General features: G+C 47.3%; 1 protein-coding gene across 1 annotated transcript in view; it reads left to right on the top strand.

Annotated features, from left to right (window-relative positions):
- SLC24A3 (solute carrier family 24 member 3) overlaps nucleotides 1-14,442 on the top strand; it is an 84,979-nt gene that overhangs the window by 44,758 nt on the left and 25,779 nt on the right. The window contains exons 4-5 of the mRNA XM_041474077.1: nucleotides 1,980-2,064; nucleotides 3,864-3,967. Of these exons, the coding sequence (XP_041330011.1) occupies nucleotides 1,980-2,064; nucleotides 3,864-3,967 (189 nt within the window). The remainder of the gene's footprint in view (nucleotides 1-1,979; nucleotides 2,065-3,863; nucleotides 3,968-14,442) is intronic.

The raw sequence follows: 14,442 nt of genomic DNA on the forward strand, positions 1-14,442 counted from the left end.
TTCTATTGCTCCTGCTTGATTCTCTCCCAGAAATGTCTTTTCTCACCCCATAGGTGATGTTTGGAGACATTCAAATATTCTTATGTGTTTTATGCACCGAGAATTCAGGCCTCCTGCCTGAAGGCCTTTTTGGCCTTGAAGATCTGCCAGTAGTTGTTCTACATCTTCTCACTGTTTAGATGCTCTAATTCTAAAACAAATGTCCTTTTTCTGGCTTAGCTTCTTCTAGTATGGGAAGCAGTTATTGAGTTGAACCAACAAGCCATTTGTGCTCCCAAATGCGTGTTGACATGGGAATTTGCTCCAGAACACTTGCTGTGGTAGACTTTGTGTGTTAGTTCAGACTTACAAAAAACCCCTGATTTTATTTTGTTTTCTAAAGCAGATTCTGCTTGCACTTGCCTGGCTGCCTCACCCCTGATAGTTTACACTATGTCAGTGGCAAACATTTGTCTGCAAATACATTTTTGCTGTCTACACAGAGTGCTGTTATCTGCTCTGTTGTATCAGCTTAATCATCTTGTGCATTTCAGTGAATTCTCTAGAAACTGTCCTCAAGGGCTCCTGCTGTAGCACAGCTGGTTTCCCTGGCTGGTGGCTTTGCTTTCAAGAGGCACTGTGAGTTCCAGCAGCTATTGTAGGATGGATGTCTCCATAGTTTCATAGAGCATCCTGCAGGAGAGCCTGGCCTTTGGGGATCTGCTTCTGGTCCTGTGAACTTCTTTCACCATAGTTTTAATCCTGTTTAAAATAGTTTTCCATGAATCTGTATTTTATCAGGTTCCACAAGCTTTATAGCACTCCAGCAATGCTGTAGTCTTCTGCTTCAAAGGCACTCCTGGTGAGGGCACATCCTGTCCTTTTCCCTTGTCCCCATAACTTATGTACAAAGGGTTGTTACCTCTGGGCAGTGGATAGAGTTACACCCTCCCTTAGGGGCAAGGAATACCCATTGTGGAATCTTCAGAAAAAGCTATGAGGATTTCTGCTCTCCTGTCTCTGCAAAGGTCCTTGGGCAAGGATGAAACAGCAGAGGAGCCCTGCAGGGGAATGGGGGCAGAGGGAGGTTTCCTGTGTCCTGCCAGGCTGGGCGGGCTGCCTCAGAAGCCAGCTCTGCCAGGGACACTTCCCACCACTCTGAGCTGCCTTCCCCATGCTCCTGGCTGCCTTTCCTGTGCTCCCGCAGTGGCAGCTGCTGCATTGGTGTAGTAACAGCTTGGGATGGTGGCCATATGGCAGGAGCTGGTTGTTGCTCCTCCTCAGCAGGGGAAGGTGCCTTGTGGCATCTGCTGAGCAGATGCAGGTGGGTGCTGGGTCCATGGGAGCTGGTGCAGATGGAACAGTGGGAGTGCAGACAACATAGAGGGTGTAATTAACCAAGGGAATCTTTGGAAGCAGCATATGCTGATGAAGTTTTTGTAGAGCAGTGGGTCCTTTCCCTTCCAGAAGCCCCTGGTTTTAGACAGTCCCTAGCTACTGCTGAGGTAGAACAGGAGGTAAGTGATGTAGTCTATGAGAAAGGGGGTAAGGCAAGGGTAAACTGAGGTAAGTGATGTAGTCCAGCAGAAAGAGGGTAAGGAGAGGGTAAAGCAAGGCATAACTTGTACCAGGGAAGGTGGAGGTGAGGTGAACCAAGCCTGAGCTCTAGTCCTGCCCTTTACAGGCGAAAGTGGGGAGGATAAGGTGTGTGTTGATAGGGTTGTGGAGCAGACAGACCCATGAGTGGTGAAGCTGCCTTCCCTGTTGGCTGGAGTGGTGACCTTTTCCTCCTCTCTAAAAGTCTCACTGGCATAACCTGCCTTCTCTGCCAGGTGATGCTCAGTTCAGTAGCCAGTGCCTGTGGTGGCTTTTCCCCTGCACTTAACCTTTGTTTACACAAAACTTTACAGGCACCTGCTCTTGGCAGGCAGTTTAACATTGGGAGTGGAATTCCTTCAGCTGCTCAGTGTGGTAATCAGTGACTCTGTGTTTCTCTGCAGCGCTTGCATCTCAGTGAAGATGTGGCTGGGGCAACTTTCATGGCAGCAGGAAGCTCTGCTCCTGAGCTGTTCACATCTGTCATAGGTAAGGAGCCTGCTGCTGCTTCCCAAAACCTGCATGTTTCCCTGGCTGTTTTCAGAGCTGAAATGCGATTGCTGTGTGCCTGCAAGGTTTGCTATACCCCTTCCTGGGCACACATGGCGCTGACTGTGGGGAGTCCTCGCCAGGTGAAGTGACTCTGGGAGTACCCTTATCTCACAGCATGTGACCTGGGTGTGACCTGCCAAGCCAGGACCAGTGGGCCCTTTACCATAGCTGCACATTAGCCAGGCTTTACCTTGTCCACTTTCCTGCCCCACCTGCCATGCCAGCTCCAGGGCACAGTGAGAAAGGATTTCCCCCAGATTTCCCTCTCTGGTACCCTGGCACACTGTTCATGTCCTCAGTGGCAGGTTCTTTGCCATCACCTCCCCTCTAGTCAGTCTTCCAACACTGCTTTTCCCTGGAAAAGCCCAAGTGGGGAGGAGAAGAGGATTTGAAATGCTTTCTTACAGCAACAAGTTGGTCAGAGCATCACATTTCCAAAGCAGCTCTCTGCTTATGGGAAGTGTGATTAAGGGATTCAGCAGTCCTTAAGTGTGTAAAACCCTGGAAACTCTGGGTGCCCCCACAGCAGGGGGGGAAGGGGGACTGCAGGTAGTGTTAGAGTGATGTTCTACCTAGCCACGTTAGGAGGGTGAAGTGTTCCTGCAGTCCGACTCACCCACATCTCTGTTGGCAGGGGATTGTCAGGGCAGCAGCTGGGAGGGCGCGGGGGGCTCTCCATCACTGAACAGAATTAGGTCTCAGCTCATATACTTTCTCTAGGAGACACTTGTCTTTCAATCACAGCTGCCAGATGAAGAGCACGAGTTAATTCATGCAAAGCTGCGTGCTCTGCAGAGGTCTGATTGCACAAGCAAAGCCTTGTTATTTGGGAACCTAAGTTGGACCAAGTTGGGATTGTCCTTTGGTTAAGGGTAGTGCAGTGCCAGGGTGAAAATAAAATCAGATTTTTTCAGGTGACTTAGAGAAGCCCTGATGGTCATCAGGATCATTTTCCTGCTGTGGTGTAACCTGCCAGGTGCCGTGTGTCACTTGGCAGGTGAGTGCTTCTGTGTTCCTGAGAAAAGGATGAAGTTGGAAAAAATACGTGAGCAGCACTGGCCAGTTTATGTATGGCCAGATAAATAGTGTTGGAACCTTAAAAGCAAGTGGTGAATTTAAACAGACTGACAGCTAGCAGGAGATGGAGTGTTATTTTTAGGCTGGCTTCTAAGGAAAGGACTGTGCAGCACTGTGATGCATGTGTCTGTCAGTTCATCTCCCTCACCATTAACCTCATTGGCCAGTTTTAACCAAATTTGACAGAAGAGCTCTGAAAAAAGCTTGTAGCATAGCCCCATAACTCATCCTGAGAGGCATCACTTGGCTTGTGAGTAGCTGTGGCCAGACAGCTCTGAATCATCTCCAGCTTCTACTGAAGCTTCATCCCTACTGAAGCCAGTTGGGATGGGGATATGGGAAGGAGCAGAGTACTGTTCAGAGCATATCTTATGGAAGACAGTGTCCTGTGGATTTGTGTCCCACCAGCTGCTGCCATGAGCTTGCAGTGTTTTGTGGTGTGTAGTTGAGTCACAATACCAGGAAGTTAATAACTTGGATGTGCCTGAAGTACTTGGTTTCCATCACGCAGTCTATCTAGGTCCCCTCAGAAAGCAACTCTCTGCAGTTTGCCTAGTACCTGCCTTTAGATTCATTAACAGGGTGTGAGGTCTGCAAATTTATGTGAAAAGAGTCAGCTCTTTCCCATTTACACAGCTTCTCTTGAACTTGTTTTTCAGGTGTTTTTATCACAAAAGGAGATGTAGGCGTTGGAACCATCGTGGGCTCGGCTGTATTCAACATCCTCTGTATTATTGGTGTGTGTGGGCTTTTTGCAGGACAGGTAAGAGCATTTAATGATTCCTTACAGTTCTTGCTTCACCCTCTGCCTTGGCTGTACTGCAAAATCAGATGTCAGGTTCACCCCCTTGCCACAAATTTCTCTGGCTTTGCTGTTTTTAATAGGGCCCTGTGCTGTTCCTCCCGCATTTTTGAAATGAAAAACAGAGCAGCAAAGTTCAGCTCAGGCATTTTGAGCTGCCCAGGTGTGTGGGTGGGCAGAGGAATAAATGTTGGTTGTTTGCTCATCGTGTAGTTTGTGAGTGTTCTCCAGCGTGTCAAACCGCTTGTGACAACACAAGCTATTCATCTGAAATTAAAGCAATTAAGTTGTGAGATCTGAGCTGCTGTCTGAATTGCAGACGTGATTGACTGTATAATTAAATACCTGAATCTGCATTTACCTTGGCACTTGCCAGCGTGCCAAGTATTTTTACAATCTCATGAATGTTCTTTGGCGTGTTACTGTGCAGACTCACTCATAAAGAGGAGAAGCAGGGTCATGTTACCAGCATAGGGTAATGGAAGAAGAACTGAGAAGACCTTGGTCAGTCTGGGAAAACATGCAGAGAGATGGGGTTTTGCTTATGATGCAGTTCTGTTTTCATTAGCAGTGAACTTCTGCAGGCTGAAGGTGAGCATTTTCAGCGTGAGGAGGCCTCAGGTTAAGGTCACAGCAGTTCTTTATAACCACCCACGTGTCCTGATTTGCATGCAACAGATGCTCAGTGTGTCAGTGGTGCTGCTGTATCTCTTACTGTGAAAACCCAGTTAATTGAGGTAAATTTTTAATGACCAAAGCCTTCCCAGGCCATGAGGCTCTGTTCCCCAGAGGTGTTCTCCTGTCATCAACAGGACTTCCTTCTCAGGCTGCTTTTTTCATGCAAATGAAGGTGATTAACCGTCTAGCAGTTAATGATGGCAGAGGAGCCAGTTCTGATTTTTACTCTCCACAGTACTGATTGCCTGCCTCAAACCTGCTAAAAAATGGCTACAAACCACCTTTGGAAAAGGCCTACTAGAATTTGGGGCTTGACAGAGAATGCCAGTCTTCTTGAGAGGCCTTTTACAGGTGGAAGATCATTGTTTCAGAAGGATAAATCACAGCCAAAATGCTCTTGTAAAACGTCTCCAGCCTTTCAGTCATGGTCGCTTTCAGAAGTTCAAGTCATCCTAAGCATAGTCTGTGAGTTTCTTTCAAGCCAAGTGTTGAGATTTTGACTGCTTTGCCCCTCTTTGTTTTCCTTGAGACTCTGCTGATGATTTGTGTGTGGTTTTGTCAAGTCACATAACCTCTCTTTGCTGCAGTCTAACCCTCAGAGGGTGGGTGAGCACTGGAATGATTGACGTCACCATGTGGAACTGTGATTTTAGCGAGCAAAGAAATTTCAGTGTCAATAATTGCAATGTTTTAGATAAAACTCTGGATCAATTTATGCTTTTCATTGTTTCCCACTCCCAGCCTTTCACCAAAAAGTCATTCCCTCTTAGTGGTGTGATTCATCATTTGTTTTGTGTTAGTATGAGTAGGAATTTGCTTTTATTGTCAACAATGTCTCTACAGAGGCACTAACATAGGTGGTAAATTTGGTTGTTGGTGAGATTTCTGTTCTGCTGGGGACCTGGATCTCAGCAGTGAGTTGCCAGGTGAGCTTGGGGGCTGGCTGTTGGTGAAAGTTGCGTGCTGTGCTCCGGGATCTTTTCTTTGAGCTCGGACTTGTGGACTGAGCAGCTGGAGCCCTCAGATTCTCAGATGTATTGCCTGTGGGCTGGGAATCCCAGAGGTCAGACCTGCAGGGGCCTTTTTCTGTGTTTCTGAAAGCTTTCTTTTTTTTTTTTTTCTTTTTTTTTTGACTGGCAAACAGTTGAATTGTAAAATACTGTCCAGCCCTCTCCAGGATATATTTTATTTTTAAATTAGGTTGTAGCTTGTATGTGCTGTGTTGGATGTATTCTTCTTTGGCCTAAGAGAAGACTGGGTTTGGTTATGTGCACCATGTTTAGAAAAAGAAGTAAATGCACAGCCCCCAAAAGCTGGTATGCATTTGCTTGAGCACCAGCCCCAGTTGTTTATTCTTCCAAGCCTTTACTGGCTGTATGAGCACACTTTTCAGGATAAATCAGAATAAGCATCCCACTGCTTATTGGAACAGGAGAAGGGAAGCGTGCCCACGCCTCTGTGCCACACTGCACACCTAAAAAAGGCATTGAAAGAGCATTGTGAAGGTTGAAAGTCAAACATGGCAAAGTTAGAAAATAGCAGTGTGGGGGTTCCCTGTGCACCCCTAATTTGCCCCCCCAGTGTGCGTGCATTATTATCCAGGCTTTAATTACGGAGTCTCTTGCCAGGTTCTCCACGGGGTCCCTGCCTCCCTCTGCCCACAGAATGGACTTTGCTCACTTAATGAGCAGATATTCAGAATTTTGTTTTCTCTTATTGTTCACTCTGTGCCCTTCTGCCTTATTTACCAGGCTCTATTCAAGCCCTGTTCCAGCAACAGAATTATTAATTTCCTCTTGAACTTGTGCCGATCTCGGTGCTATTGTATCTGAGCAGTTGATGAGCAGTTAGTTAATCTTCCCCAAACCTCTGTGAGATGAAGGGATGCTTTAAAGATGGGGAAACAAAGCACAGAGAGATTAAATAAAAAAGAATAACTTGTCTTTTTAGGGGCCAATTAGAGCTGGCACAGGCCTGCTCTTTCCCCTGGTGCATAGCATTCTGTGGCATGCTCGTGGGTCCTGGCTCCTGGTGCTGCTCCCGCTGCTCCACAGGGCTTTCCTTGTTGGAAAGCCTTGGTTTGAGTGGCCATGTCAGTCTCCCCACAGCCCAGCTCTCCTTGGGAGCATTCAGCTCCTTGAGCCATATGAGCTCTTCTCCTCACTCCTGCTTCCTTCCACAGGGCACCACACAGAATGCCTCTGTCCTGATCCCTGCCCTCATCCCTAGGGCTGTTCCTGTCTGGAACTAAGCAAGTGACTTAACTACATCTCCTAACATTTAGTGGTTGCTCTTGCCAGTGTGATGGTGTTGTGTTCCTTCTTGTCACTCCTTCCCCAGCTCTTGAGGCCTGAGAGAAATCTTTTACCAGATTCCTCTCTTGGGTTATGCATCCACCCATAGCTGCTTTCTGAGCATCCAGCTTTCTTGCAGTGGTTTTGATCCCTTCTCCTCTCTGCACTCCTCTGCTCTATGTCTCCTTCTCCTGGCTAATGTTAGCCATGCCAGGGAGGCACCTCTAGAGTTGTAGGAGTCTGCTCTGCAGCCAGGGAAATTGTATTTTCCACTGTTTTCATCTCCTCCTGAGATTTTGGATTGGAGGAATTAAAAAAGCAGTGGATGCAGGCTGCCCATGTGTTTGGTGGCCAGACAAGAACCATCCCCTAAAGACTGCGTTTTCTAAACTAGCATCCACACTCTGAAAATCACAGCTTTGAAATATAGCTTAAACTGGGCCTCTGCAGAAGCAGAACTTCACGTCTGGTGTGTATTGAGGTGTTTGACCAAAGCATGTTTGGAGAGAGAGCTCAAGTTTTCCCTGTGGATAGTGAATGCTGCCCATGTGCCTGTGGCATTGAGCCTTAGAAGCTCCTCCTGCTTTCTTCTTGCAGCCTGTTGAAATATTCTGCATAGCACTCACACCCAGAGGAGGATTTCTCTTATTTCATCCAGGCAGTAGATGCAGCTTCTAAGCTGTAGATGGTTTCAGTATATGGAAATATGTTAGGAGCTCTTCTCACTCCCCACTTGCCTGTGCAGTGCGGGTTGGATGTGTCTGCAGCTGTTTCCTTTAATGTCCCTACACCTTGGACACCAGCACTTCTTGCAGGTAGGCCACTGCTAAGGCACATAACCCAGCTGTTGTTTTTTAGCTGCTGTGTCTGCCTTGCTTCCTCCTGGCAAAGGGGGAACGAGGAGGTCAGGGAACACTGAGGGAGAATGAAATGGCAGCAGATGCAGCCCTTCAGTCAGTAATCCAGCAACATTCACAGGAACACAGGCTGGATAGCAGCGAGGAGGCTGCTGTCTGCATTGTGATGGATTGCATCGGGCTTTTTCCATGCTTTCAAGCCAGCTGTGTATGGGGAGCTTGACCTTAGCCTGGGGTCCCCTCCAGGCCTTGGTCGTGATGTCCTGTCTTCTCTCACGCTCATGTTTGTGCTTCTCAAGCTCTCCCCTCCTTCCCCTGCCCTCTCGCCGTCCTTGGCGGCAAGGACGCGGCATTCTCGGAAGCAGCCCTTGCTTAATTCAGCTCTCATTCAGGCCAGCACAAGCAGAGTTTGTTCAGTTTTGGACATTCCCCCATCCAGATTCATCTTGTTTTCACAGCTCTGCTGCTCTCTCCTCGCCATCCTGTCCTCCCAGCACTGACCCACCGTGTTTTGCAGTGTTGCAGAGGAGGCTGAGAACTTCTTATGTGAGAGCAGTATAACTATGCAAGTCACTCCAGCATTACCATGTAATTTTGAATGTGCATGGCTTGATTTGTTAATTAGTATTTAACTGCTCTGTTTTTCGGTTGAGTCCAAGTTTCTCTATTTTACCTTTCCCCAGAAATAGACAGGCTTCTCTGGATGGAGCAGGGGACCAGAAGTGCTGGCTTGTGCCACGGCTTTTCCAGTTACTGGTTCTGTCAAGGGGTCTGGTGTGTGGCAAGGCATCATTCCTCAACATACTGGAGCAGAAAAGGATGACTGTGACTGTCTGACCTGCCTCCTTCTTTTCCAGTGGGATTCTTTTACCTCAGGAATTACACTAAATTCAGCAAGTTCTCCTTTGTCCAGGTCACAGAACCCTTGTGCCAGCTGAGGTGCCTCTAGGAATTATCGACTGCCATGGGTTATGTCAGTTATGCCTGTGTTAGGCATGTTGACCAGGACACTAAACAGAGTTTAATAACCTGGTAGAATGTTTTTTAATGAAGCAACTGGGACTTCTGTAATCTGTTTTATCCCACTTCTGCCATTCAGCTGGCTTGCATGCCTCTTAATCTTTTAAGCTTTAATTTCACTCACAACTCAGACTGCAGCCATTACTGACTTTTGGCTTTATGATTGCATTCATGAGCTTTTTTATTTTCTTCTCCTTGACTGTGGAGAAGTTTTAAAAGGTGAGAGTTGAAATCCTGTTGCTTTTTCTTTATTGGTCTGTGAACATCAGTGGAAAATGTGTTAAACCTTGGGGAAGTAGTTTAAGGAGAACTTAATGCCAGCTGTTGGGACTGTTCACAGCTCTCAGAGCCCAGGGCACGTTGGGTTTGGTGCTGGCAGTGTTCTGTAGTGACCATGAGCCTGCTCTGCAGACATGGGACAGACTAGTAGGTCAGACTGAAGTAGTGCAGAAGCCAAGGCTGTGGTTCTTGGGTACCTAAAGCTGCTGGCATGGCTGTGGTGTGTGAAAGCCCAGGAACAGGGAAAGCAGAGGGGGATGATGGCAGGATGCTGTGAAATATCAGGCAGCCTGTGAGGTGCTGAGACTGCAGATGGGACAGAGAGGTGTGGGTGGAGTTTCAGGGTAGAGAGATACCATTAATTCAGAGATGCTGCCCAAGGCAATCAGAAGAGTTGCAAATGGATTCTTATCAGCGCCAAACCAAGGCTACTTCCTAATTGTCACAAAAAAAATCATCATTTTCTGTTGAGTTTTCTCTGTCAAAAATTGACACACGCATCCAATAATGTGGATGTACCATTTGTAGGATATTTTCTCAAAATCATTTATAGTGTAAAAGCAAGGGAGATAATAAAATCTGTTTTTTACTTCTGGCAAGGACTGGCCAGTCTGAAGAGACTGGGAGATGTTTACTCTGTGCACGCCTTCCTGTCTGCAGTTATCCTTGAATTCTGCTGTGGATCTTGTGGTCCAGCAGAGACCTTGGGGTCCTGCTGCCTCAGCACTGTGGGAATCTAAGCTAAAGAGACATGCTGGTCCAAATAACTCATGGATGATTATAACCACCAGTTGAGCAGCGAAATATTTCTGGCTTTGTCCTGAGGTTTGGAGAGTGTCCACTGTTTCCATTCTGAGAATGTCACATAGACAGATTGCTGCAGCAGTGATGAAAATATCAAGAGAGGCCTAAAAAAGCAAATATTCTTGGGGAAGTGATGAGAATAGATGGAGTTGGTGCACAGTGTACAGACTGGGAGCCAGAGTGACAATTGAGCTCTGCAGAGAATGGAAAGCAGAGGTGAAATTAGGGGGCTGGTAATTGGAAGGAGGCTTTCCTCACAGCGGGTCCCTTAGATCATGGCTGCTTTAACTGCCTGAGAGAGACAGATACATTTAGGCCTGGATTTTTCTTTGGCCTGACCTGTGCTCATATTTGGTGCTTTGCTGTAGGTGGGAGCTGTGGTTAGTATTGGTCAAAGCCTCAAGCAAGCGCGAACGCTGCATCATGAGGCTCTGGGGTCTTTGGCCAAAATTATGGTCTGGGGACTGAGCTGGATACTTGTAGTGTCCTGGAATATCCAGACATGACCATGGGGTATAGAGGGAGTGTCACTTAGTCCAGGACATCCTGCTGTGCTGTCAGTGCCAGCTCAGAGCCCTCTGGCTGATGCTGGCTGCCTGCTGGAAAGCCTGCCTGGTTTTCCTGGGGCTCTGCACAGGAAAGCAATGGCTTTCCATGCAGGAGTCTGTCTAAAAGGTCTGCTGTGGCAGAGTGGTTCAGTGTGCCAGGAGGGATCGTGGGATGAGGACTCCTGCTGTGCTGGGAGATGGCACCTCTGGGATCCTGTTGGACCTGCTTGCCTGATTCTCTGTCCGAATTATGGATGTGTCAAAAGTGCCACCAGGAACCCACCACCATCCAAACCAAGTCCTGCGTGTGTCTCCCAGGACAGGTGCAGAGGCTCCACAATGGCTTCTTGCTGACAGCCACAGGTGGATCTACAGCCTAATTTAATGTAAAGATGAGTACAAATAAGGCAGTGTCACACTCTCCCATTAATCTGTGATACTTCACTGATACCTTGACCAGTGAGAATGAGCAGGCAGGTGGCTGGATCCTTGGAATTACCTGAGCTGAGCAAAATAGTCAGCTGCAAAGTTTAAAGGCAGAGCTAGAGCCCTTTTTAGTTTTGTATAATTCTGAATGCATAATACATGGATTAACCACAAACTATGGCCAGCTGTTTCCTTGAAAGTCTGTCCCAGACCTCCACCTGAGTTCACTGCTTCCTGTAACAGTGGCCAGCACTTGGTAGTTTCTCTTGCTTTGGCATGAGATCCTGCTATGCTACCACAGGACTAATTTGAAATTGCCTTGAGGGTTTGCAGAACGGTGGTGTCAGGAGCACAGCCCTTTCTGGAGGGGACCCCAGCAGGCTTCAGAAGGCTCCTCCTTGGCTCCGAGGGCAGCTCCTGCAAACCAGGAGCAGGGTGTGAGGAGGTTCCACGGCACAGCTGGCTATAGCTCACCCAGAGGGCTGACACAGCGCGCTGCCTGCTGTGGGCCAGGGGCTTGTGAGGGATCACAGCGAGCAGCATCTTTTCAGGCAGCACAGACCAGTGCTGGAAAGCCAGATCCCTGCATCTGCTAGGGTGGTGTAAGGGCTTCCCTAATCACTTCTGTGCTGTCCACATCAAAGAGGGGCTGCATGAAGACTGACCCAGATTCTCTGCTCCTGGATGCCTTTTGATGGTGGTGGATTCACTGCTGGCACATCTCTGTTGACCTCCATAGACTCTTATGGCTATTCACTTGCAGGGATTGTCTTTAATCTCTTGACACCCTAGTCCAAGCATTTCTGCCTCTCCACATCAGCAAATTAGGTTATTAGCTCTTAATACCACAAAATCTAGACCTTCTGTGCCAGAGGGTAACAGAAACAAGATTAGGGAGATTGCTTCCAAAGCCTAGCATTTCCCAGCAGTGTTAGTAGCTGATCAGCACTTGAGAATGTCAAGCAAAGAGCCAGCCATGAGATGAGAAAAACCCTCAAAACAATTCAGGGTGAAGAAGATCCCTGAAGAACGTGGATATGATTGCATGCTGCTCCTGGAAGTTTAGCAGCCAGAATACTCAGGAGTGCACGTGCCTGTGGGCTCCTGCAGCAGGAGCACAGACATCCTTGCTGAGGGAGCAGCAGCCCTGTTCTGCAGCATGTGCTTTTGCCTTGGGCCCGTTGCTGCTGTGGGCAGAGCAGGCTGGAAAACAGCCAGCTGGGGGGCCTCTGCTGGTGGATATCTCCTGGATGGGAGAAGAGCTTCCATGCTCCTAAGAGCAGAGAAACAGTTTGGATGAGTAGAAGAGAGAAGGGTCAGTTTTACAGAGGATAAAAGGTGGAGTCCTAGGATGAAGCATGGGGCATATTGCCACTGAGGTCCTGGCTGCCCTGAGCCAACTTCAGTGCTACAGGAAGCAGACACCAGTGTCTGATTTTAGGGGAGATTTTCCCTCTGGTGGCTGATCTCTACATGTGTGCTAAGTGGGGGAGGTAGTGTGTGCTGCATAGGGCCATGGCTTCAGGAGTTACAAACCTCAGAAATCAAGCTGGAACTGAGAAAATCTTGATTTTTGTGCTCTCCACCCCATCAAGAAAATCTTGATTTTTGTGCTCTCCAGCCCATCAAAAAGGGAAGTAAGCATTCTGAGTAGTAAATTTTATCTGTAGGATTTTGCAGGGTGAAGGTTGACCTGTGAGGAACCAGGTAGCTATTATGAGTAAGTTTACCCTTAGGACTGATGCTGTAGCATGCAGGGGAGCAGGCTCAATGTGTCTTGTGTTGAGCCATCAAGGGATGCTCTTGTACAAGCCTTGACTTCAGAGCTCTTTTTTTCAGCTCAGGTGAACTGGGTTCAGTCCCCACTAAGTGGTCAAGGGACAGCTAAGAGGCACTTGTCTGGTGTTTGGATTTCAGGTACTCACTTCAAAAGGAGGAAACATCACTGCACTGACAGTCAGTGGCTCTACAGATGCCTCCTTATGCTCCACTCCCACAGGACCAGCTCACTGCTGGGTTACAATATTACAGTATTACTGATTTAAAACTCAAACTTGATCATGTTTTTACCCAAGCTGATTGCTTTCCTGATTCGTTTTCTGCCTTGTTGATCTGTAGTTTCAGTAGTTTGCAGCATGTTAAGGTTTATGTGGAGTCCTTGGTGGCTGCAAGGCACAATTTAGGCCTTCAGGAGCTCGGTAGTTCTGCCTCAGGACGTGGTTCTGACCAGCAGGGTGAGCGCTGCCATTGCTCTCCATGCTCATGAGCTCCTTTCACCCTCCGTGCATGGTTGCCCTTACGTGTGTGGCTTCCCTGTATCACACAGATCAAATGGCTGAGAAACTTCAGCTAGGTGACTTTGGCCCTAAAGATGTCTGAGATTTAACTCTCCAACACTTACTGCTTCAGGGAGACCCACTCTGATGTCTGTGAAATGTGAGCAGCCTGTACTGGTGCTAGGCATGGGCACGTTCCCCTACAATCCAATCTGGAATCAGCACAAGAGTCCTTGTGATTCCCACAGGATCTTGGTCTATCAGTTCTGTGCAGTAGGTCCTTGCTAGAAAGCTGCATTTAGGCATCTGGGTCTTACTGTGCTCGTTCAGGTGCCTGAGGAAAATTCCTTGGGAAAACATTACCCTGCACCTTCAAGTAGAATATCAAAGAACAGGAGGAAGACTACCTTGACTCCTTGTCGCCAGGCACCTTGCTTTCACAGGTCTGCTGTGCTGCATGGTGACACCCCTTAGGCCGGGGACAGAGGTTATGAGACAGAGCCCTTTCCTGTGGGGGCTGTCCTTTGCTTCAGAATTGCGACTTCTGTGTGCAGAGCTGAAGTTTACAGCTGTAAAATCCCCACCAGCATGCATCCATGCTGAGGCAAGTGCAGAGGACCTTAAGCAGCATCCTGAAAGCTGAGTGGAATAATGTCCAAACATTCTGTAAACTTTCTTGCATAATTTGCTCAATCAGAATGAAGGGGCACACTGATGTAGAATGTGAGATTTAACTGAGGATCTCTGAATAGAATTATGAACCCAACTCCATGTTCCTGTATTTGGAAATTTCCATCAAAAAGTATCTAAATTAAGATCTATGTCTGTGTGTTGTGAAATGTATTGTCAGCTGGTAGGAATCTGGTTTGACCCAAGGGCTTTAAAAGCCTGCTTTTTTGCTTCATGTAGGAGTTTCCAACAGGTAAATGGTTGCATAAAGAGATTTTACACTAGGCATAAATTACATCAATTTTTTAGAAAACCATGCTGTTAAGAGACTGTAGAGATTTTTCAGGTATAATGGTCAGTATCTTTTTACAGCATTTGTTTCATTAGCAGTTTTGGAAAATTCCAGTATTGGAGAAATTTGGGAAACTATTTTTGCTGACACTGAAATAGAACTGAAAATGATGTTACTGTTCATATGACTGAATTCCTGCATAAGTATGACTGGAGGGTACAGACAGAAAATTAATATATGTGTTCAGATCCAAATCAGTGAAAATGAACCATCTCCCTCCTTCAGCTATACAC

This window comes from Pyrgilauda ruficollis, unplaced genomic scaffold (assembly GCF_017590135.1).
Source record: "Pyrgilauda ruficollis isolate IOZ18807 unplaced genomic scaffold, ASM1759013v1 scaffold31, whole genome shotgun sequence".
NCBI lineage: Eukaryota > Metazoa > Chordata > Aves > Passeriformes > Passeridae > Pyrgilauda > Pyrgilauda ruficollis.